General features: G+C 35.2%; 1 protein-coding gene across 5 annotated transcripts in view; it reads left to right on the top strand.

Moving 5' to 3' along the window:
• The window catches only part of LOC118200338 (protein Obscurin-like), a 500,451-nt gene that overhangs the window by 382,136 nt on the left and 91,944 nt on the right, over positions 1-26,371 (top strand). For all 5 annotated transcript variants that reach the window (XM_085822284.1, XM_085822292.1, XM_085822266.1 and 2 more), the window contains 8 exons: positions 7,528-7,724; positions 7,882-8,034; positions 9,376-9,614; positions 12,505-12,630; positions 17,073-17,248; positions 19,327-19,386; positions 21,393-21,557; positions 22,642-22,845. In XM_085822284.1, coding sequence (XP_085678410.1) covers positions 7,528-7,724; positions 7,882-8,034; positions 9,376-9,614; positions 12,505-12,630; positions 17,073-17,248; positions 19,327-19,386; positions 21,393-21,557; positions 22,642-22,845 — 1,320 coding nt within the window. The remainder of the gene's footprint in view (positions 1-7,527; positions 7,725-7,881; positions 8,035-9,375; positions 9,615-12,504; positions 12,631-17,072; positions 17,249-19,326; positions 19,387-21,392; positions 21,558-22,641; positions 22,846-26,371) is intronic.

The following is a 26,371-nucleotide window of genomic DNA, read 5'->3' as shown; positions in this document are numbered from 1 at the left end:
ATGCATTTAGGTTTTCCGAGTCTTTCTCTGTTTCAATTGCCTTGTGGTTATTAATAATGGCTTGATAAATTCTGAAAATAAGTGAAATTTTTTCTTTCATCTGATTTATCCACAAATTTAACTTTACCTGAAAAGCAGTTACAGTCTCAGTCAATTGAAAAAGTGTTTTTCTCTTTTCTCTGGAGATCTTCGTTCAGTTTAGCTGTTATAACCGTCAGAAAATACACATCGGATAACCAATTATTGTAGTCGAATTTTTTATAACTTTCGTTTCCGGATTTCAAAAACTGCTTTATTGGCGAAAGAAGTTCTCCAAATTGTTGAAATACTTTTCCCCTGATGAGCCATCTAGCATCGGAATGAAACAATAAGATTCCATGTTCGCTATCAAGTTCATCACATGCACTCTCATATACTGATTTTGAAATCTATACAGACGGATCTAAAATAGAGGACAATGTTGGTTCTGCTTTTGCAACGAACCTTTAATTCACCAATGGAAGAGACAGCTTCATAGAAACAATAGCGTATTCCAAGCCAAAGCAACAGCAATAAAATATGCAATTAATTATATTCAGGAACATCATTTATATGATACTATTATCCAATCTGACAGCCTTTCCACTCTTTATGCACTCAAAGATCCGAAAACTACCTCTCCAATTATTGCAGCAATACAAAATGATTTACAAAATAATGCTTCACTTAACACAACCCTTACATGGATAAAAGGTCATTCTGGTATACATGGAAACGAAACTGCAGATCAATTAGCTAAAGAGGCTGCTATAGATCGAAATGCAATTCCTGCAGATATTCCATTGCCTATATCACACTTGAAAAATATTCTCAAATCAACAGCAATTTTAAAATGGCAGAATGAGTGGAACAATAGTGATACTGTTAGAACTTTCCTACATTTTACAAATGTTGATGTACAACGGCTCATCACAAACCCTCAATTAGTCCGTTATGTCTCAGGCCACGGACCATTTCCAACCTATTTTGAAAGATTTGGTATTTCACACACCAGTATATGTAGTTGCGGTCAAACAGGAACACCTGAACACTATATCACGAACTGTCCATTAACCAAAGATTTTCATATAAACATGCCTTCTACAAATATTGAAGCGTTTAAAAAATTCTTATTTAAACAAAAATATATAGTACAAAAAGTCACGAAAACAATGCAAATACTAGGAAGACTAGGAACAGACCTATGTCAAGTTATATAATTTATTCAAATGCTAAAAAATAAGTATCATTTAAAGGATTCTGCTTTCAAAATTACCTCTAAATATACATATGAAACGTATGTAATAAATCGTGATATTAAGATATGTCAAGTAAAAATAATAATAATAAATAAATTTATTTATTCAGGGAAATACCATACATTCATAATGGCATTGAATTTTAAAATATGCATTTACTATACAGAAAAAGAAATTTATAAAGAAGTAATACGATTTAAGGTTAAAAGTAAATCTAAAGCGCAGATCTTTCAACTGTTCCCTTAAAGAATATGAAGGCTACCTATGAAAATGAAGCATTTAATTCTTACAGGAAGATTCTACAAAGAAGAAAGAGAAATTTATTTAACTTTTATAAGAAGAAGTTAAAAGGTAAAAGGACAAGTAATTTATGAAGAAGGAATGTTTTTCTTAAGAAACAAGAACTAACAAGAATGTTTTTCTTTACTGTCCAATAAAGGAAGAAGGGGAAGGCTCTACATAATTCAGCCATAGAAAGGAATAAGAAAAGGAACTAATGTCACATTACAATTAGAATAAATGTACCTTTGTATTTGCTAACCAGTAAAATCTACTGTCTATTTACTAGTTAAGATATTTTTCATTAAATAAGAATGTTTCATTAAAAGAAGAAGGGGAAAATTTTACAGGAAGATGTTTTATTAAAAAAATAGAGAATAAGATATCAAGTTATATATGAAGATACCACGAGGACGAGAAGAAAAGGGAAGAAGAAATAATTCATAATGATGGATTTCATATTTGTCCTATATATGAAGAATGAAGGGAACATAACGGAAGTTACTTGAAGAGAAGAAGAAGCTACTGAGTAGAAGAAGTTTAAGGAATTGAGATATAGATGAAGAAACTCCATAGTATAAGGATAACTAAAGATTTAGGATATAAGGAGTAGTATTCAAGATGATATAGCTAATGAAGGACTACTTAATCGTTTATGGAAAGGCAGAAGGAGGAGGCTTCAAAGGGAAAAGATTTTTAAGGGAAAAGGTATAAAATTACAAATAAAGGTTTTAAAAAGAAAAAGGAAATTTTTCTGTAGAAGGTGGAAAGAATATGTTAACAAGTAATTCATAAAGATGGATTTCTTATTCACTATATTAAGTAAAAAGAAAAAGGATATATAGGAAGAAAATACACGTAAAATGGAGGAAAGAAATTAAGATAGAAGAAAGGAAGATTTAACGAAGATTAAATGAAAGGAAGATTAAAGGAAAGAGAGGAACGAAGAAAAGAAGAAGAACGAAAGATAACTTCTTGAAGAAGAACGAGGGAATAAGTTTCAAACTTTTTTACTAAGGACAAATTTCGATATTTTATAAAGAATTACTTACAAAGATACATTTCATGAAGGACTATAAAGTACTACTTTAAGATTTTTATTTTTATTTTTTTATATGGCACTATATGGCACACTATATGGCAATGAAAAAACATTTGATTTATTAATAAATACTAGATAAGGGCGGACGTGGGCAGAACCGATTAACCCTAATGGTAGAGGGATGGCGCCCACGTCCTCCGTTACTACTACTACTACTACTACTACTACTACTATCAAGTTCATCAGTCAGCAATTAATTATTTTATAACGTCTTGCAAGGTATCTCTTATCACTATAAATGCTTACCATATTTTAACAATTAAGAAATATCAATGAATGGTTATTTTTAAAATATTATTTGTTCATAATACCTAATTGGGCTGGCGAGCACATACAAAACGATCGGCGAGCACGAGGTTGGGCACCGCTGGCTTATAGACTCTTACCCTCTTTGGCAACATAAATTGACGTAAGCGAATTATTGCTATGTCTTGGAAATTGCAACAGACACTTGGGAAAGAACGGAAAAGACCATTTTATTAAAATCAGTAATTAAAGAGAAGGCACTGTCGTGTTTACAGGCACAGCCAGTATTTATGGCGTAAAGTAAAGATTTAACTTTAGAAGGTATTTTCTCTCTCCTTTCTGCATGCCTTCGTGGTGTAATGGTAGCCCACTCGGCGCGTATTCGAGAGGTCCAGACTCGAGTCCCGGCGGCATATAGGCATTCTGTACCGCGCCACGCGCATAGGGAAAATTCCGTTCTTGTGATTGGACATATTTTCAAATGACATCATTTTCTCTTGGCGTAATGACGTTTAGACGGGGTTCTTACGGTTTTGTTTTCGTTGAATAACGCAGTGAGTGACAAGGAAGCGTGAAAATTATCGTTTGTTTTCTTTGAAACGAAAACATTTAGCTGCAGCGTTCTGCAAGTGGCTTCCTGTTTCATGGAATAATAAAATTATAAAATCTTTCAAAGAAGCTGTTAATATCAGAAGCAATCTTAAGAGCTTAGATTATTTAAATAGCTGTATGAACTCAGTGCAAAAACCGAAGCACGACGATCTCGATCCAACTGTAAAGGCATTGTGTGCTAGTAAGTGTATTATTATTATTGCAATTTTGCTGTATTCTGTTTCACATTGCAGAAAATATTTCCTTTGCAAATATTATGTTATTTCCATGTTAATGTCCATGTCATTCTAATATATCTGTTGCCTTAAATGAAAGAAAAATTCGGTATTGTCACTGAATTTAATACACGTGTATAAGAAAAGAAACTTCCTTTTTTGACAAATACTATTTTTACGCAAAGGTACAAAAAATATTACACATTAAAAATGGGCAAAAATTCTGAAGTAATATTATTCAATTTAAAATACGTACTTCTGTTTCTGTGTTCCAAATATATAATATTCTGACTTCAAAAATAAATTTTGCTTTTTCAGATCGATTATAAATAGTGTGTACTTGTGCAATGTTAGCTTCCATCGTAGTATTTGCTATTTCCGAAAACTGACTTGCCCGATTCTTTCGCAGAATGAATTAGCAAAAAATGAATGTACACTCTTATACAAAAAACACTCTGATACAAAAAACCAAAAAAAAAAAAAAAAAAGACGCTCTAAGAAGGAGTTATTCGAATGGGACGAAAATCGGTAGAAGTAATGTACCTGTACAGAAAAACAAATGATTACAGTTTGAGAAAAATTGGATGATTTATTGAAGTGATAGAGCTTTACAAAGTGAAAAAGTCAGTAACGCGTTTGTCCACCTCTGGCCCATATGCAAGCAGTTATTCGGCTTGGCATCAATTGATAGAGGTTGCGGATGTCCTTCTGAGGGGTATCGTGCCAAATTCTGTCCAACTGGCGCGTTAGATCGTCAACGTCCCGACCTGGTTGGAGGGCCTTGCCCATAATGCTCCAAATGTGCTCAATAGGAGAGAGATCCGGCGACCTTGCTAGCCAAGGTAATGTTCGGCAAGCACTAAAGCAAGCAGTAGAAACATGTGCAGTGTGGGGGCGGGCATTATCGTGTTGAAATGGAAGCCCAGGGTGGCGTGACGTAAAGGGCAACACAACGGGCCTTAGAACTTCGTTTACGTACCGCTGTGCTGTAAGGTTGCAACGGATGACCTTCAAAGCGGGACCCATCACTGAAGACTGTTCTACAACATTCAGTGACATTCCAGTGCGAATGAGCCCGACACCACTGCAAACGGGCTTGATGTTGTACAGAGGTCAACGGTAGTCGGCGCAAGGGGCTCCATGAGCTCAGTCCTCTTTCTGTGAGCCCTCTATGAATGGTCTTGAAACACTAGTTGCACGTACTATCGATGATAATGATGCATCTGGGGCTGTGAGTGCCGATCTGACGATTGCTCGGTCTTCACGTTCTGTCGTTTCTCTAGCCCTACCGCTTCCTTCTTGACGCTCTGTGCGGCCGTGGTTCACCCATTCCTGCTAACATCATCTAATGGTGATATCGCTCCTGCTCAAATGTCGAACTATTCGCCGATAAGATCAACCGGCTTATTTGAGATCAACTACACGAACTCTCTCAAATTCTGACATCTGCGCATATTGTTCGCGCACCTGTATGGGAGGCATAGTTACTTTCTTTCTTTCCACCGACAGCGAGGCAGCAGTGTACATGGAATGAAATTCGTGCAGAATTTATGACCTGGAATCGTAATTTCTCCTCTTAAATATCCTGCCAGTTGCGCTGATCAGATGCGCTGTAGCGACAACCATTCATTCAATGGTAGCCAAACTGTAAAATTTTGCATTTTCCGTCGAAACCTGTATGCATATCAATTTGTGTCCAATTTGCTTTATATCTTCTCGGTGCGTCGTGGTGCGTCTTTAACACCTTTAATCTGAAAGGTTTTTAAATTAAAAATGCATTTATTAAAATCTCTGCACTTAATATTAATACACATTTACGGAGTTAGCACATGAAGAAATAATACTTTTTCTCTCTAGGAAAAAAATCATTACATTTTTTATATTAAATTCCCCACACTACACTGTTGTAAGAAGTGTAATCTCACAGCAAAAATAAATAAATAAATAAATAAATAAATAAATACAAAATAAATAAAAAAAATACAATGCACTTAATAATCTTTTAGGTACTGCTATCAAAATGTAAACAAACGGTATGGAGGTCTACCCTCGAGCCCAAGAGCAAAGTCAAGGCGTTCCTAAGCGTAGAGGAAAATGTCATCGGAAGCCATATCCATTCACGAGAAGGGATTTTTTCCTATGTGCGTGGCGCGGTACAGAATGCTTATATGCTTCCCAGCGAGAGTATTGCTGATTTTTCACTTCTCTTGCTTCAAAAAAAACCTAATATCTCTACAACTTAATTAATCGTAATTTAAGTCGTAATTGAGCCCAAAGACAGGTACGTTGACTCAGACCTAACATCGGCGTGACGCGTCTAATGGCGAAAATAACGCAACTCCACGGATAAAGTGCTATCAAGAGATTCAACTAGTAATGTGGCCTTCAGCAGGCGGAATGCGCTCTGCTTCTACAGTCTTAAAACCTTCCTTTAAGGACTATATCAACTGAATAAGCGCGAACTAGAATTAAGCATTATGGCAGGTAAACGGAAAGCGAGGAAAGCAGGAAAGATAATTAACATAACTGGTTAGTAAAAATAAATAAATCCTTAAAAATTTATAAAATATTAATCCTGCAGCATTAAAGTGCTGTTAAATCGTTCATTTTTTTACTTCTTTGTACGAAGTAAAAAGGAAGTATTGTAATCGAAAAAATTTTCAGGCATCATATTTCAACGAAAATATCCATCTTGACCGCTATCGAATGCAATTTAACGATGTTTTTGCTTGACATCTGAACGTAAAGACAGAATAAGACTCTTTTTCCCCCAAAAAAATTATAAAACTAATTTAAAATTAATTCTGAAGAGAATTTTTGTGGCGTCTGTACGTACGTACGTATGTATCTCGCATAACTCAAAAACGAGTAGCCTTAGAAGGTTAAAATTTTGTATATAGGACTGCTATAACATGTAGATGTGCACCTTGTATTTTGGTTCCAATCGGCTTCACCAAGCGTATATCTGCGTATCTGTTAACCGGCTCAGTGATCTCAGTTTGTTTATTCTTATATGTTTGTAAGTTGTGCATTTTTTGCTTTAAAAATGATTGAATTATGTTGTTCTTATCTTCCGGTTAAGGTAAATATGCATGCAATATTTGTGGAGTTATCAATAATTTAAAAGTTGTTTAAGTGTAGCTAAGCCTACAATTTTTGCGATGGCGGACATGTTTGTTTACATTTTAAACTTTGCAAAATAGCGGATCTGTTGCCAATCTAGAGAAACTAAGCTTCGCAACAACAAAGATACCGCCTTCTTTTATTATTGCGAATTAAACCATGCTTAATCCTTTCTGGAATTTTTTTCGAGGAAAGAAGTGTTTAAGATTTACTTCGTAATTTTTAATATAGATATTTTGAGTTTTGCCTTGTCGGGAAGTGAGAACTGAATTAATTGAATGAGAAATACTGAATAGTCTGTGAAAAACTGCTTCTTTTTTGCTCTGTTTGCTCAATTTCTTTTATACCTCTTGTTATATTTATTATGGTATTTGAATAGAATACGTCGCAACGATTAGATAATTCTTGAAATGATATAAATTTATATGCATTCAGTTGTAATATGAACGGAATGTAACTGTTAAGTGAACCTAGCGTCAGAGTGTCGCTATGGTAAACAAATATAGCGAATTTTAAAGAGTGCATTTATTCTATTGTGGTTTATGCCCTATCGATGAAGTAGATTTAATTCAATCCAATAAAGTTTAAATGAAATGCAAGAAAAAATGCATGTAATTTAATATTCCGTACAAAGAAGTCATGTGGTGAATACATCAAATTTTTCTTTACTCAGGCAAAGACGTTGAAGGTCAGTCGAAATCTGCACCGTCTTTCGTAACTCCTCTGAGCGATCGAACGGTCCAAGAAGGTGGGAATTTCAAACTGGAAGCCACCGTGTCTGGCAATCCGCTGCCTGATATACATTGGTTCCTAGATGACCAACCCCTCTCTTGCTCTGACACCATTCTGCCAGCATTTGATGGAAAAAAGGTAAGACACTTTTATTTTCCTTCTTGTTTAACTCTCGTACTTAGAAGTTAGAAGAAGTTTTACGATTCATTATTAGTTTTAAAAGTGATTTCATTCTGACTTGTTCTTGAGTCAGTGTTTGTTGTAGTCTCATATTGAGTCGAAATGTACCTTTCAGGCTAGTCTTACAGTATACCGTTGTAATCCCCGACACGAAGGTACATACAAATGCAGGCTTAATAACCCTGCAGGAGAGGCAGTCTCCAAAGCGAAGGTGTCTGTCGAAGCATACGAGGCACCTAAATTCATCGAACGACTATCCGACATGCAGGTGAGATTGAAATTTTATATTTTTAATTAATTAGTTAATTAATGTTTGAAGTGTGATGCATAGCTTTTATAGCAGTCATCCAAATGAAACTTCACGGATTGGTAAGCACTGCAAGTTATTATTTATTTTATTTATTTTTATTTTTTGTTTTTATTTTTATTTTTACTTTTATAATTTATTTAACTTTATATATTTTTCATTCTTATTTAAGAATCTGCATAAATGTATGCGTTTCTCGCACTGTGATACAAGAACGGTGCCTAGAGTCATCCAAGTTTTAATGACGTAATCCTACCACGAATATGGGCATCTGGAAGCCCAAATTTGAAATTCGGAATTTGTCTTACTATCGATTTCATATTTTGTAAAACTTTAACGAATTTTTGATTAAGAAATTCAGCGATTTTAAAGCGAGCTATGGCAACACTGTACGAAAAAAGCATTTTTATCTCCAGCGCGCGAGACTGAGTATCGGAAATTCTGAAGTCTGAAAGACGGACAAAATTTAATAGCTTTTTTATAGCAATCAATTCTGGGAAATCGGACACTAGAGAACTTAGAAACTAAATAGTGTGGTTAAGATAAAAAAAATATTATTAACTGTATGACAAGCTTTTGCAAGGAACTAGTTATATTCTATTTTGAGACCCTACATACCTAAGTGTCATTCTCAAGTTTTTAAGGTATAGAGTCTCACATGCTGTGGTAACATCAACTCTGAGATTTCTAAGACTCACGCGACTTGCTATGTCTTCGAATTAGGACAGAAACTAAGAAGGGTGTAAAGGACCCTTTTATTTAGCTCAGATAACGGTTATTAGAAGACACTGCTCGTGCTTACACAAACAGCGAGCATTTGTGGCGTAACTCAAAAAGTAGAGAATTGAAATAAAACTAAGTTAATCGTAAGTTAGCCGAAAAGGCTACAAAGACAAAATGCGCGAAAGTTGGTTAAAAAACCTAATATTGGCGGAACAACTCATGACGACAATAACAATACGCACCCCAGATAAAATGCTCTCAAGAGAATCAAGTAATAAATGTGGTCTTCAGCAGGTGGAACATTCTCTGACTATACCTTCTGAAACCTTCCTTTAAATACTATCTCTTTCTACCTCATTTGAACAAGCCGAATTAGAGATAAACATTCTGGCAGGAAAACGGAATGTGAGAAAGGTGGAAAATCTGAATTAATATAAAATAACTGTTTAGTGAAAATGCTGTTAAATAACTGTTTAGTTTGCTACAAAGCGATAAAATTTCTGTTATGAATATATTTTAATTTTTCATTTAGAAGAAATGGAATGCGTTTCATCATTGCATGAATTTTATTTTTTCCAGTTTGTAGCGAGTCAACCCATGAAGTTAACTTGCAGAGTGAAAGGTGTACCTGATCCAGAGGTTGAGTGGTACTTCAACCGTTCTAAAGTGGAAACAGGTATCAAATATTCGATCCTGAGGGAAGGAGATAAGTGCATCCTTACCCTTCCCCATCCTCGAACGAAAGATTCGGGAATATACGAATGCCGGGCGAGAAACATCGTTGGAAAGGACACATCCAGTGCAAACATTTCGATCTCGTAAGTCCTAATTTGGAATAAATTCAGCGCAACTCGTTTAGCATACATTTGTCATCAAGTATTTACATTAAACACATTCTTTAATTTTTTGATTCTGATAGAGATCGTTAAAGATTAATTTACAGATGTATACTAAACTTATTCTTTCTGCTTTAATAAATTATTTTTTCTTTCTTTTTCGGTAAATATTAAATTATTCTTTCCTTTTTTTTATGTATTTCCATTATCATTTCTTAATAGATATGAAGACGTGAAATGCCTTTCGAAACGCGAAAAAGTAGATCTTGTTATTAATTTTTTAACATTTAATTCTTCGATGTGTCAATGCTTGTTTGCGATGAGAAAACATTTTTTGTCTCTTACGATTTTAAGAATGAAGCTGTTATTCAATGTTTTTATGGATGAATTGTAAAGTTGAACATAAATAAAAGCTCGGCGCCTAGGGGACTTCTAGCCTGACGACACACATCTAAGTGACTAAATTATTTTACTTAAGTATTGGTGGAGATAAATTAGTGACTATTTACAAATGAAAGAAAAGTGTTGACTTGAGAGGATACATCGTCGTCGTCTATCATTACGTCTTAGTCTAAAACACGACTGCTATCCTTCTTTTCCATCGTCCATCTCACTGCGATACAGTTAGTCGTGTTGAGTAGTTTCACTCCTGCTATTCATATAAATTTAATTTTCATGACATTTTCTTAGAAATAAAATTAAGCTTAACATTTCTTAGCCAGTCGTTACTTGCTTTAAAGGATGAACAATGAAGCTTCTGAGCTAAGACCTTAGCTTTTTCACAATGAATTGGACCCGAAATTGGGTTTCCATAGAACGTTGTTGCAAAAACTACTTGAAAACGATATCTTCTAAATTTTTGTTTGTTGCTGCCTTTGTTAGTTTTCTTGTAGAACGGCCATCTTTGTTTTCAAGCGGTGACACGAAGTTTAAAAGTGTAGGTGTGCTCCTTTTAATATCTGAAATCGTTTATTTCCAACAATACGTTTCCATCTTAATTTTTTCTTAAATTCTGAAAGCGATTCGGATAATTGGAGTTGTACTGTATTCGTGCAAATTGTAGGATTACTTCTTTGTACAGATTTCGGATAGGAGGGAATTTTTACGGGTTTCAAAGACGACGAGTACTTATGAAAATTGTAGGATTACTTCTCGTGCAGATTTCGGATAGGTTGGAAATTTGTGGAGAAAAATTACTTCTTTGTGCATCAATCTACACATTTTCCCATCGTATCCGAAATCGGATACGATGGAAATATGCGCAGATTGTAGGATTACTTTTCCTTTGCAAATCGTCGAATACGGTAGGAATTAACGGCGGCGATTCTTACATTAGGTAAACGGAACAATAAGAAGAAAATCTTTTAGCGTATGGCCAATGGCAAATTAAATTTTTGAATTGCTTTGATAAAAATTCTTCCTTTGTAAATCGGTTGAACTTTCACAATGAGAATTGCCCACTGACTTGGAATAATAAACGGCAGTTCGTCTACGTGTCCTTTTATTTTCTAAGAATTATTGAGCGAACTGTCTTTTGTGTCCCGCTGCGTGGCGGGAGGATGCTAGAAAAATGAGTCTTTGTCAGGCAATGATATAGCAATCATTTTAGTTGCATCATTTCACTTTTTCCCCTTTGTTTCTAATTGGTTTTCAAAAAGGTACACAGCGGGAAAAAAAAAAAAAAAAAAAAAAAAAAAAGAGCAGTTGAATATCTCCCGTTCTACTGGGCCGATTGACGAAATTCAAACTGCGTTTTCCATGTCTCGAAACCGCGACTTAGAATATATATATTAGATTTATATATAATAATTGTTCTAATATAGGTATTTTGACACAAAATCGAACTTTTTCTGAAATGACATGCCAAGGTTTTTTCATCTTTCGATGCTACGACTCAAATTATGCCAAACTGCCGAATTTTATAAAAATCGCACGAGTACTTTTTAGAAAATTAGCTAAAAATTTTAGCTCCTCAGTGTTAATTGAATTTAATATATATTTATTAATATCTCCTTTTTTTTATTAAACTTACTTGATTACTTCTTGCGGGATTCGAAATCTACATTCTACATTTTTATGATCTATTTTTAAATAATTTTTATAAATTTTTCGAAACACATTTTGAACTGCAACTTATAAAAGTTTTACCATCATCTTAAAGTAGATGTATTTCTAAGCATACCTGCAAAAAATTAGTTTTTTACTCAAACTTTCCTAGGATATACGTATTGGCGCGTTTTGAAATTTGGTATATTTGTTATAAGCGATAATAACGCCCAGTATGGTTTACACACTTTGTTAAAATTATTTGAAATAAGGAACTTTGACTTTTTTCCGGCTCGTTTATAATAAAAAAAAAAAAGGAAAGGAAAATAGATTGCCATAAATTAAGAAGTTCGCCAAGTGAATTATTCTTGGCACAACGTGAAAAAAAGTGCGCCAAATTAAATTTTTGAATTTCTCCATAAATTTCCCATCAAATTGTACAAAATTTAATATTTAGGCACAATTTGAGTCGTAGAATCGATATATAGAAAAACTTTCGCATGTCATTTTAGAAAAAGTCCGATTTTGTGTCAAAATACCTACATTAAAATAATGCTATATATAAATCTAATACATATCCTAAGTAGCGCTTTCGAGACGTGGAAAATGCGTCCCAGCAGAACGGGAGATATAAAAGTGTCGCCTTTTTTTTTTTTTTTTTCTTGCTCACTGTACATCTCTACCACTGTCAGATGATATGACATATAATTGCGCCAAATGTCAAAACTTCATATATTTATAACTAGGAAACAAGACAAAACTTAGATATATACGAAAATTTAGTAATATTTCTTCTACAGTATTTTTAACACATCTGTTCTTCCAGTGGAGCCGATGCTGAAGGTGACCCAGCCATGTTCTTGAAGAAGTTGAAGGATACTAGTGTCTTGAATGGTATGACAACAAAACTCACCGCTTGCATATGTGGTTCTCCGAAACCAGAAGTTAAATGGTAAGATGCAACATTCATTAAATTTTTGTAATTACATGCGTACTAAATTCAGTGTCGCATAAATCAATTTTATAATCCCGAACTTATAGTGAAAAATCAGAATTATGTTCTAAAATCGCACAAAGCTGGTCTAGCAGTGGCTTGTAGAAGAATCGCTGAATGTTATCAATTTCGACTCAAATTCCTGTTTCTTGTTAACCTGTCTGACTGATAAGAGTTTTATTCTTTCCTTGAGTATAATGTAAATATAAGTTAGCTTTCCTCAGAAACTTCTCTACGAAAAAGATTATTTCTCTATACAGTTGTGTATTAGTAATTATTATAACTATGGAATATATTAAAAGCAGCCTTACCATGCAAAATACTAATAATTGAAATGCGTAATACTAAAATACATCTAGCAAAACATACGAATTTAGACATCTGGAACTAAAACAAGCAGCAAAAAAATGCCTAAAGTGAAAGGGAAGGGCAGACGCGTCGGAACAAGCATAAAGTTATGAGATGCAGTTCCGATAAATGGGGTTTTGGGCGAAACGCTAACTAAACCCAGTGGATGTGAGCCACATTATCAGTGAAAAACAAAAGAAATTGAACTTATCAAACGTACGAGGAAAGAATATAAAAATTATCTTGAGAAATTATCTTACTATGAGAGATGGGAATTATTATGATGGATTCATCAGAGTTGCCACCGATAAAATGAAAAAGAGAATGATTATTGGGAGAGATGGTGAATCCCCGACGGCGTCTATTGAGAACAATTACAAACAAATTATCAAAGCTATTTTATATCTTAATTATTTTAATAAAGAAGAAATTATTATGGAGCGGGATGAAGAGGAGGAAGACTTTGTTTATAATGAAATTTTTGACTACGATGAAAAATATCCGGATAAGGTCTACTCTTGGGCTGGATGGGATCGGAGCCACGTTGTCGAAGACATTGTTTGAAGCTTCTCCTTCCTTTTCCATAGTGTTATATAATAGATGCTTGAAGTTGGGGATATTTCCAGATGTATGGAAATTTGGAAAATTAATCTTGATTTCAAAAGTAAAGGAGAATTTCGCCCAGCTTGCCTATTGATAACATTTGCAAAGTTTTATGTTAAACTTTTAGTTAATAGATTGCAATATATTTTAAATAAGAATAATATTATTTCTGAAAAACAATTTGGTTTTAGAAAGGGAAGGTCAACCGAATTGGCTGTTTATAGAGTCATATCTGGCACTAGAGTAAAAAGAAAGACTAAGCATGTGGCTCTGGTTTCATTTGACGCCAGGGGTGCCGACGATGTATGGTGGCTCTCCCTGATGCAACATTTGAAGAATGTTTGGAATTACTAAGAATATGTATGAAATTATAAAAAGTTACTTTAAAGGCGAAAGATGGTTTTTAAGGGTCCATCTCATAATCTGTACAAAGCATGCCCCCAAGGCTCTTACATTACTTCTCTGTTCTGGGGCCTCATTGTTAATGACTTAAGTACAGAAAGTCAATATTTCGAACTGTGAGATTGTCTTTTATGCCGACGATATATTGGTTATGGTGGAGGGAGACTTCCTTAAAAAATGGAGAAAGTATTTAAAGATGTAGAAAATGATTTGAAAGAATGGAGTGACAGAGAGGAAATGTATTTTAATAATGAAAAAACCTTGTCGACATTTTCCCTCGAGGTGGAAGAAAGACTAGGCCCCACAATTAAAATTTAAGGGTAATCTTATCAAATTTAATGAAAATATGAAATATCTAGAAATTATTATTGATAGCAAATTAAATTTTGCGAAACATTTTAAGAATATACGTTTTAATATGTTATAAGTATAATTTTAGTGCTGATACTTTGAATAGAAAAAGTTCCATCCTGATAGAGATATTTAGGAATGTGGTCATCCCTAAAATATTATATGGAATCGGAGCTTGGGGCTGCTGAGCAGAGGCGGTACTTAAGATTAGATTGAAATAGGCTGCGTGCTTGCCATTACATGAGTCTTCAGAACCGTTTCAACTGAAGTTGCCTGCGTCCTTGCGGGTGTTCCGCCCTTCTCGATTTTATACAAATTGTACTACAAAAAGTTTCTATTAGCTAATAAAATTATTATAGACACTGACATTGGACAAAACGTATTCACGAGTAAGGCCTTTCAACAAGAGAATGAGGATATTATTCACCCAATGACACGATTTGGATTATTTTATGATCTTGATTTTCCTTCTGGTGGCGAAGTAGACGTTTTTTAACCAGATGGTTCTGGAATTGATGGGGAGTGGGTAGAGCTGTAATAATTTATTTTCATGGAGTGGAGATAAACAATGTGAGAAAACCTTAAACCAATGAATTCGGTTTATCAAGCAGAACTATACGCATTGGTAGAGGCTTTGAACTGGTTTAATAAAAAATTAACAGCTCAATATTTCAAAATACTTATACTGATGCTCTATTTCCGCGCTTCAGGCATACGCCTGACCAGATCATGAAAATCGACTGATTCATGAAATAAAAAACTTATTTAAAAAGGTTGAAAGAAAACATATTGTTAAATTACACTGGGTGAAAGCACACAGTGGAATTGTCCGAAATGAAAGGCCGGACACCCTTGCTAAAATGATGGCACTTGGGGATGGGACCGATAATTCTGATATCCAAGATTCAAGAATAAACACCATTGCTGAAATGGAAAACTGGATTTATACAGAATGGAATTTTTGCTGGGAGTCGTGTAATAAATCTAAAATATAATGTTAAACAAGAAGATGAATATAATAAATATACATATTGATATAAATCAGATACTGACTAATCATGGACGTTTCCCGGCTTATTTCAATCGGTTCCATCTACGGAATAATTATAAATGCTTAATATGGATAAGTTTGGGGACGCCAGGCACTTCGTCGTCGATAAACGTACGTTTACCCGGAGTGCAAGAGAGTAATATAGAAAGAATTTTAAGAAAGTTTTTAAAAGGAACTATTCGAATTTTAAAGGTTTTGCGGAGACAATAATGAAGACTATAAATACAAACAACGATAGAATTGGAATTTGCCTCTGAGACTTAGAATTTGGACTTATATATGTTTTTTCTTATATTTTCTTTTCTTTTTGGTTTGTTTGTTTTCTGGCTAGTCTCATGTTTTGATCTTGTGCCGGTTAGGATGATCGGGGCTGAGCCCTTGTATTGGTAATAATGATGATACTAACAGTTCTATTTTTACTTGTCTTTTGTGATTTCACTCTTCTTCTGTGACTTCTTCTGCAATTAATAGTTGAACACATTTTCGAAGACGATGTTTTTAAACTGCTAAATTTTTGAATCGCTTTATATGCGACCACGATGTTTTAGAACTGTAATGTTTCCCTTTGCTTCCTTTTCTCCCACGATGTTTTGCTCCACGACGTTTTCGCCTTGCGTTGTTTTCTCCGCAATATTTTCGGCGGACACCGTTAAGGTCAGGCGATTTTGCTGGCCAATTCATGTTGCGAATATTCTCATTTTCCAGGTAATCGTTGAGCAGCTGGCAAATGACATCTATTAGCAGGATTTCAGGACCAACTGCGTCCTTCAAAAGTCTAACAAAGGGCTTCAGGATCTTTTCTCTGCACTATATAGCAGTCCAGGAGCCTTTGCCAAACACATGCAAGAATTTACAGCCAGCCAACATAATGCCTGAACAAACCATTACACCTCCACCACTGAAATGAGCACTTTGCCTGAAAGGTTGAGCTAGGATCCTGTTCCAAGCTCTCATGAGATATAGGTACGTCGAGAATCAGCGACCAGTCCAACTGTCGACTCGTCTGCAAGAAGATGCTTCCCTGAAATACTTAAATATCGTGAAGGAATTATGAGCACACAAATCATCGAAACCCCTTGTGTACTTATAGTCCCTCCACAATCACAGCTCTACAGACGCGCACGTGTACGGGAGTTGCACACGAGTATATTTAACCTCCAAGTAAGCCAGCGGCCGAGAGGTAAAGTTGCTGAACACTGGTACTTCGACCTGGGTCCAATCCCAAGCGAAAGGTTGGACTGCATAAGCGTTTTTGTGGTTTTTTCTATATATAACATGGCAGTTTTCCTTTAAAAGCCTTCCACAAAGGCATACTGTTATTAAGCTGTGAGCACTCGCAGGCTTTTATATAACGGAATAAAAAAAATCAAACCGGAATACTAGAAAAGTAGCTTTAAAATCAGCTTGTAGAATAGTTCACATTTCTGCATTTATTGGTTCTTATGAAAATTTTAGCATTAATTGAAAGATTTAGTATTAAACTAAATATCTTACTTTTTTGAAAATTCTTCTAGCTTCCAATGAATTCTCATCTGAACTTCAAATTTATATATTAACGTATATTTATTTAATTATTAATGAATACATATAAATATAGATTTATATTTTTTGCTTCTGAAGTTAAAGTACTCTTTAATCTTTATAGGTTTAAAGACGGTAATCAATTAACAGCCGATTCGCGCCTGACTATGGAAGCGGATCGGAACGGTGTCATCAGACTCATCATCAACGGAGCCCAAAAGTCTGACGTTGGCACTTACAGAGTTTCCATAGCAAACAAATACGGTAGCGACACCTGTACGGCTACTTTGAGTGTAGATGGTATGTCAACATGTGTTTTATCAGTCTCTGTTGTTAAATAGTGAAGAATCTATAGCTTCTTCATTATTTAATATGCATGTATGTATATATATATATATATATATATATATATATATATATATATATATATATATATATATATATATTCCGGCATTTCAGAGCCGGAATTTTGAATTTCGCAGTTTTATCGCCTAGTGTGAAGTAAAGGATGTATTGTAATCGCGTAAAAATTCGGCTATCATATTTTAACGGAAATATATATTTTACCTGCTTTCAAATCCATCTGAACGATGTTTTTTCCTGACTTCTGTACATACGGACAGAATTAATGAGCCCTTTTTTTCCGAAACGGATTGTAAAATGGATTCAAAAAGGTAACTCAAAAAGGAACTGTATATGGGACTGGTATAATACTCTGTTACCCGACTTGGTATGCTTAGTACTTTTATTCTTATACTAGGAAGCCCGGCGGTCATACGAAATAACCGCTGTTCTAGATATTATAAATTGTAATTAAAATGATTTCTGCAAATGTGTCTGCTAGTTTAAACTGAATTACCCAGGGCAGGCGGCGAGGATTCCCCTTTGCTTACTGTCCCACAGGGTTTCCCCCTTCTACTTGCTTAATTGCTTAAAGTAGAGTACAATGAAGGAAACCACTGGCGGTACATTTCTTAAGAGCCCTCCGCTAGCTCAATCAATAAAGATGATTTAAATAATGATGTTAATTCACGTGTCAAAGATCTCTTTGTACACAACATTTCTTGTGTAGATCTTTCCATTATTTTTAAGCTCACCTTGCAGAGGACCAGCCAATATTTTTAATTTTACGTCCGTTCTTTCACGAACTCTTGAACAAGCAACATAAAGTTGACCGTGTCCAAATGCAGTCTGATGTAAAAAAAAAAAATGGGAACAAGCTTAAGCGTTTGGCCATAAGACATATTGATGGTCATAGCAAAGGCAAGTTTTACAGGAAATTGTCTACGTCTCAATTGAGACGGCAACCCTGTGCCGTGGCAACTTGTTACGAAAGCAACCAGTAAACTATCGGCGACAAACAGACACTTAAGCCGCATATATATATGGGGTGAAGTAATATCATCTCCTCCGAAACGGCTGGTTCCCGGGCTTAGCGAAGCCCGCCGTTGGATTCCGCAGGTCCATGGCACACCATTTTGACCCTTCGCGTCCTCTTGGGACTTTAATTAAACGAGATATTAATTAAAAACTAATTCTTCCCCACTTTTTCCTACATTTTCCACTTTCTTTCTTGGGATTTTCCTATTAGAGGGATTTGGCCAAGTGCCAAATCCTTTTTTCTCGAATATCTACGGAACGGCGCCGAGTTGAAATTCGAGACGCGAATCCTCGGACTCCAAAAAATTCTCCGAATCCATCGATACCGTTCTCAACTTCATACGACTTTAATCAGTTAATTAAAAACTGCAGAAACGTTAATTTCTGCGCTCATTTTTTCGAGTGGCAACAATAAACTATCGGCGACACAAACTTTAGCCGCTTATAGATATATATATATATAAAGATGTTGATAAATTGTGCATTTTTTTGCTTTAAAACGGATTGGATTATGTTGTTCTTATGTTCTGGTTAAGTTTTTTTATGTCTTTAATTAATTTTTAATCAAAGCTGTATTATTAACAATTTAAAAATGTCAGTGTCGCTAGTCCTAACCTGCGACTATTTTTTTACAATTGAAACTATTAGTAGAATAGTGAATGAAGTAAGTTGGTGCATCAATTTCAGTGTTTTTTGCACAGTTGGACCAAACGTTAAGTTTAGATTTTGTACACCAAATATTTGGGCTTCCTACCCGTTCGCCAAATTGGTTGTTTCTGCTTAGAAACTGTAATTTTAATTGTACAAAAAAAAAAAAAAAAAAAAAAAATTAACTGTTTTTAACTACATTTTGTGTTTCATGTTTTTCTGTATTTTACAATTTTTAGTGAAGTTTGATTTTTTGTGTATTTTTACTATATATCTATTATCTTTTAATATTTTTAATTAATTAATAATTTAAAATGTTTCCTTCTTAGAACGTTCTTTTTTATTTCCAGGTGAGGACAAACCTAAAGATGCAGCTAAAAAGGAAGTCCATAAACCAGCAGTCATACCAGGTAATTTGTTTCGATTTCTGATTTCCACGTGCATATATGCTCTTTCCTTTTACTTCTAGTTTTATATTAAAAATGTCTCTTTGCGCTGATTAATTTGTAATTTGGCAATATTTGCAAAGATGGTATTTCTTAAACATTTATACTAAACTAACGGAAGTACTCGATGCCAGTTAAGTTAGACTGAGAGTAATGTATCTAACAACAGAGAGAAAGATACCGCTGTAATTCTTCTCTAAAAGATGAAAAAAATGCGATTCATAGTCATACATTTTAAATGGTATATGGGACCCACATAAAAAATGGCAATAGAAAAATAAGCTAATTCTCTCTCATTATATCAGCAACAATTGCATTCATTTTTTAATGATTTCCGTTTTTCTGATCAGTTTGTCGTAAAAGCTCAAGTTCCATTCAATATTTCACTTATATTCAATTTAGTCGATTAAATGTGGTTAGTGACTCTGACTGCCGTGCCGAAGGGCCCGGATTCGAATCCAGAGAAGACATGGATGTTTGTAAATGTATAGTGTCTGTTCTGTATGGGGGCACTTTAAATATGCAGCGGACCGAAAGTCCTCTTGAGAGGTTGGTGATATGGTAAGAGACATGAGAGATACTCGAATACGTCCCTCGAAGTGTTTTCTTTCGAAATATGAACCGGGTTCTAGTGAATTTCCAGGCCGATTTAGTGCAATATGATTTTCCGACATGAAACTTCTGACAGATTTTTTACTTGTGGGATCGAGCACCGTCAGGTTAAAATGTTCCTGCAAAGGTTTTCGAGAATCGCACGGTCGTATGCTTTGAAATTTCTATATACTTCGGTAAATTCATCATTCCGTCCATAGGAACTAAATTTCCAATGCCATCTGCAGTGAAGAAACCCTAAAATATTTATCTTTGAGAGTGTTTTACGGTTTGTCGGACATATAGGTCTTAACTGATTTATCCATGCTTCGTCTAACAACGTTGGATGACAACAATATCTACTAAAAGAATCTCATCGCTGAAAATGACCTTCCTCCAATCATTTTTAGTCCAAGAAGTGTATTTTCTGGCCCATAATAATCGCTTTCCTTCATCTGAAGTGCCTAAAGTTTCGTTTTAACAGGCTTTCCCACCGTCCGACCAGCATCAGAAATCTGTATCTATTTGAAGGATGACTTTTGATCTAATACATTTGAAGGATGACTGCCCATACCAATAGACGAAAGATCTTTTGTGAAGTCTTTTCTAGTTTTTATTATTTTATGGGGTTAATAATGTCATTTCGGAGTAGGAATGGATCAGATTTAGGAGCTGTTTTTCTTCTCCTTCTATATTTGTCCTTTGTTTGTAGAGAAAATAATCCAGTTTCAGTTTGTCTCCTCAGAATTCAAGAAAACATGGATTTTACATCACCAATGGCGGAAGAAATTGGACTTACAGTCATGAATACATTTTCTAATGGCGGGCACTTGACTATGCCAGCATCGGCCACTCTTAAGGCTAGATAGGGTGGTCTCTTTATTAAGGATTAACCCTATAGGTGGACCACCATTGCCTCCTATGAAGGAACAGACAATTGCATCCCTGCCTTCTCCGGGATTCGAACCCCGGCCCTTCGGTATCATAGTCAAGTTCCCTTAACCATTATGGGCCGGCACAGTCATGAATATGCGACAGTTAAGTGAGATAATCTTTGCTCTTTTCATAGGTGTTATATCCATTTTTAGCACACTAAAATGAACGAATGCAAAACGTACTTGAAAAGTATGAAAAAGTAATTTCTCTTCTCACAGAAACAAGCTTTAAAATGGTGCAATAATCTTAACTAATTGTCTAAGAGAGTTCTATGTAGTCAAAAGCAGACATTCAGACAACATTAAGGCAGACAAAACCAGATGGCAACCAGTTTAAAATTCTGTGAAAAAATCCAAATTAATCTTTGTCCAAATTAATTTGCACATTGAAGCATACAGTGATATAATTCATGTGTATCTGATGTGTTTATTTTATGATTTTAGGACCACCATCACCGTTACCTCATGCTCCGTATATCTTCAAGATGAGCGACGACGGAATATCCCTTGGATGGAGGCCAGCTATTCCCCAGTATCATCAAGTTCCTAATACATATCGTTTGGAAATGTGCAAAATACCTGAAAAAGAATGGTCCAAGTACAAATCAGGTAAAGCTAGAATAATGACTCTACTAGAGTGATGTTTGAGGAAAACAAAATTTTGTCAATAAATATGAGCCTTATCGATTCCCGATACTGATTCGATATGATTACATATAACTAAACTAATTTCACTACAATGCAGAAAACAACTGCAATTATGTACACTCTGCGCACTAAAAAAATAGGACAGTTCTATGATTCCCCATTCTGAAATGGCATACAATTTTTTTATATCAATTCTGCGACTAAAATTATGCCAAAATGACAAGTGTTGTAAAAGTCGCACGCGTAGTTTTTAAAAAATTAACCCTCAAAACTCTAGCTCCTCGATGTTAATTGAATTTAACATATATTTAATAATATCTCCTTTTTGTATTAAAATTACTTTATTTCTTCTTTCCCATTTCGAAGTTTAATTTCAATCTAAACAAAATTCGCGGGTATCTTTCGATTTATCTGTAAAATTTTAAACTTTAGTTATTTTTATAAATATCTTTGAATTATAACATATAAAATTTTTATAATTCCCTTAAAAGGGATGTATTTCTTGGCACGTCTGCAAAATATTAAAGTTTTTTATTCTGAAGTTTCCAAGATACACGTGAATTTATATATTGACGGGTTTCGAAATTTGGCATATTTGTTACAAGCGATAATAGCGCGAAATGTAGTTTACGTACTTTTTTAAAATTATTTGAAAGAATGAGTGATATACCTTTTTTCTGCTCTTGCACAATGAAGGAGAAAGGAAAATAGGTTACCATAACTTAAGAATTTTGCTGAGTGAATTATTCTTGGCGCAAATTGTAAAAAACTATGATACATTATTTTTACATTACGCTTTAAGTTTCTCACCTTACAAAATTTAATATTTAGGCATAATTTGAGTGGTACAATTGAAATACGGAAAAAATCGTATGCCACTTCAGAAAAAAATCCGATTTTGTGTCGAAATATTTAAGTCAGAACAACGCTATATATAATTAAATATATGTCGTAAGTCGCGCTTTCGAGACATAAAAAACGGAAGTTAAATTAATGCGGTAGTTTCTCATTTCGTACCAATGTGAATTATTATCTTTGTTTTCAGGTATTAAAGATACATCTTGCGACATTCGGGATTTGGTTCCTGGTGCCGATTATATGTTCCGAGTAAGAGTGGAGAACAGATATGGAATAAGTGAGCCCTCCCCTTACGTCACTGCTCACCGAAGTCGCTTATACAGACCCTTGAGTCCAGCGGATTTTGCCCCAAAAGATTACGAACTGGAGCATCTGAAGTTTGCTAAGTATGGTAAGTTCTGTTTTCATTTACGTTCTTTTGAGCTATAGATATGTGAGATATAAGAAAATACGATAGCTGCTTTAAAAATAATTGACGACCCCAAAATTAATATTCTAGATTTGGTGATCTCCCCCCTAAATTTATCTGTTCTCCCAAATTCGAGATCCTTCTATGTTACATAATGCTTGATGCAGATACCTCTTGCCCAATCAAATAACTGTAAACGAAAACTTTTTCTAACTCGAACTGAAACTATTTGACTCTCTACCTTCTTCCTTTAAATTGCTGCGTTCTCCTTCCCTTACGCTTCAGTGCCGGCAAGACTCTGCTATTCCACGCTGCTGCTTATTTGCTTAAGATGACGACGTACTTTAAAATGGAACTCATTGTATTCAAGTATAATTAAGAAATATCTTGTCTGCAAAAGAATGATTTGATATGCGTAAAAAATAAAGATTGTTATTCTTAAAGTTCAGTTGCATCGTTATTAAAGGCCTTCCCCATAGTGAAAGACCGAGCAAAGCTAGAAGCCGAACTTCATAGTTTTTATCAACGTAATATTGAAGATTTGACGGATTTTATTCTGCAAAAGGTTAAGCTGACAAACATGCTGTATGGAAAGAAACCCGACACTAAGGTAACTGAAATAATTTTACCAAGATTGCTACCTGCTGTCCAAGATTACTTGGAAATCCGAAATCCAAGCACCTTGCAGGAACTCTTCGAGTTGGCGGTCAAGTCCCAAAACCGACGAAAAGCGGAAAAATCTAGAGGGGCATCGTATTCTCAAAGTTCCCAAAGACAATTCTCAAATCAACCGGCCGGTAACACAAATCGCTCTTATGGGGGAAAAGGCTATCAAGCCAACTCATCGAAGCACGAAGGTCAAGGTGCGAAGAATAAATTCGAAAAAAACCGTCCGCGTACCCAAAAGACTGAAGTTGAAAAGGAATCTTTAAACGATTAGCGGGGCCTGTAAAAGCGAGAGTCTAGACGCCTGAAGTTTCTCAAAATCCCTCAAGAAGGTACCTAAACACGGTCGTGGTAAAGAATTCACAGTCACCAGTCATCCAAGTCCTGGTCGGCGATGTACCGGTGGAAGCGCTCATTGATACAGGGGCAGAAGGCAACTTTATGAGTGATAAATTATTCAATAAGAATTTAAATAGGTTACGGTTATTTAAAAATAAAAACACAAAAATTATAGCCGCCCAAGGAAAAACCTGCCAATGTGTCGGGAAATTATCATTCAGAGTACAGATAAAAGACGAGAGCCTTAAAGTATTAATTTTTGTGGTGAAAAATTTACAGAATCCAGTCATTTTAGGCATGGAGTTCTTAAAGGCCGTGAAAGCCAAGCTCAATTTTCCGGATAATTCGATCGTGCTGGAAATGGATCGGAGGGTGGTGGAGCCGGTGAAAGAACCTCAGGTGGACTTAAGCCATTTGAGTGTCGAGGAAAGCCAAGCCATCCAGCAAGTGATGAGTACTTTTTCAAACTTGTTTTCAGAACGGTCTGGTAACAGTCAAATTGTAACGCATCATATACAACTAACTGCCGATAAACCCTGTAGGGCTAAACCCTACAGGTATGATCAACAGAAAGAACACATTATTGAGGAACACATTAAAGAAATGCTGCAGAACCAGATATTAACGCCCATAAATAGTGAGTACGCGAGTCCAGTCGTACTATGTAGGAAAAAGAACGATTTCCCTCCTTCAGCTAAAAGGGCTTGGAGGTTTGCTATCGATTACAGAAAACTCAATAGTATTACTAAATTCCCGGTTTACTTTTTGCCGGTGATTGAGGAAATTACTAGAAAGATTAAGTCTACGAGATATATGACTACGTTGGATTTAACATACGGCTACTATTAAATAGCTTTGAAACCAGAAGATATACATAATACTGCATTTATCACAAAATCGGGCACTTATGCATTTTTACGCATGCCCTTTGGGCTGTGTGGCCCCCCGTCAACACTCCAGAGAGCTATGGACATTGTTCTAAAGCCTCTCCTAGAAAAATCGACTTTAATTTATCTAGATGATATAATTATAACGAGTAGTACGTTGGAGCAGCATATTAAGGACTTGGAAGAGGTTTTAAAATTATTAAAAGAGGCCGGTCTTACAATTAACGCATTGAAATGCAAGTTCGCAACAAAAGAACTTAAATATTTGGGATATAAAATTTCGCAAAAGGGTATAGAAACTCAGGATTCAAAAATAAAAGCCATCAAGAATTTCCCACCTCCCAATACTGCCAAGAAACTTTCTTCTTTACTTGGGTTATGTTCTTATTATCGGTCGTTCATAAAAGATTTCGCTAATATTGTTGAAATGTTGTTAGTAAGTAAAAGAAAAAATAGTAAGTTTACGTGGACAGCAGAAGCAAATACAGCTTTTGAAAAGTTAAAAGAAGCGCTTATCAATGTCCCTGTTTTGAAATTCTCGGAAGGGGACGAAAACTTGGAAATTGCAGCCGACGCGTCGGACTATGCCGTAGGTGCGGTTCTCATGCAGAAAGGGCATCCTTTAGCAATCTTTGGTAAGACCTTAAATTCTACTCAAAGGAATCATACATCTACGAAGAGAGAAACATTAGCCGTATTAATGACTGTACAGAAATTTCGAGTTTATTTAGGCAAAGCGCCGGTAACAGTCTTTTCGGATCATGCGGCTGTTGGTAGACTTTACTCGGGGAAAACCTTAACGCCCAGCTTAATAATATGGGCTTTAAAACTTCAAGAATATAACCTAATAATTAAGTTAAACCAGGAAAGGAAAATAATGTCGCTGACGCACTATCCCGAATAAAACTGAACGATGAGGGGAATGAACTCAAATGCGCTGTGTTGACTTCTAAAATTTTAGATTCTAGAGAAACAATTATTCCTGAATTGAAAGCTGATCCTGAATTTGGAAGTATTTATGCTTATTTAAAAGACCCCGAAATCTTTGAACATACGGATGTCGCCGCAATAAGAAGTAGAGCACAAAACTATGAAATAGTAGATAATTTCTTGTTTTATACGAAATCAACAAATGAAAACTTCGAGTATAGGCCAGTCATCCCAGCCTCGCTTCGATTGAGCATTTTGAAAGAATTACACGACGCACCCACATCGGGTCACTTAGGGGTCAGAAAGACTATAAGAAGGGTATGCGAGGCGGTATATTTCCCGCAATTATACAAAATAGTAACTGCGTATGTCAGGTTCTGCAATCAATGTCAATTAATAAATGATATTAATTACAGCCCGGCTGGGTACTTAAGTAACATTCGCGCTACATTTCCGAATGAAATTTTAGGCATAGATCTCCTTGGTCCTTTTCCCAGAGTGAGTTAAATAAAAATCGTTTTCTTTTAGTAATTGTAGATCATTTTTCAAAGTGGACAAAAATTGTTGAACTTAAACGTGCGTCAGCCAAAACAGTTGCAGATGTATTCTTACACAGGTACATTTTAAAATACGGTGCAATGATAAAAGTCATTAGCGATAACGGTAAACAATTCGTTAGCCAAATT

This window comes from Stegodyphus dumicola, chromosome 1, assembly GCF_044657685.1.
Source record: "Stegodyphus dumicola isolate Sdum_Otavi_A_Nest chromosome 1, ASM4465768v1".
Classification (NCBI taxonomy): Eukaryota; Metazoa; Arthropoda; class Arachnida; order Araneae; family Eresidae; genus Stegodyphus; species Stegodyphus dumicola.
Note: the sequence above shows the minus strand (reverse complement) of the source record. Positions and strands in the feature narration are given on the sequence as shown.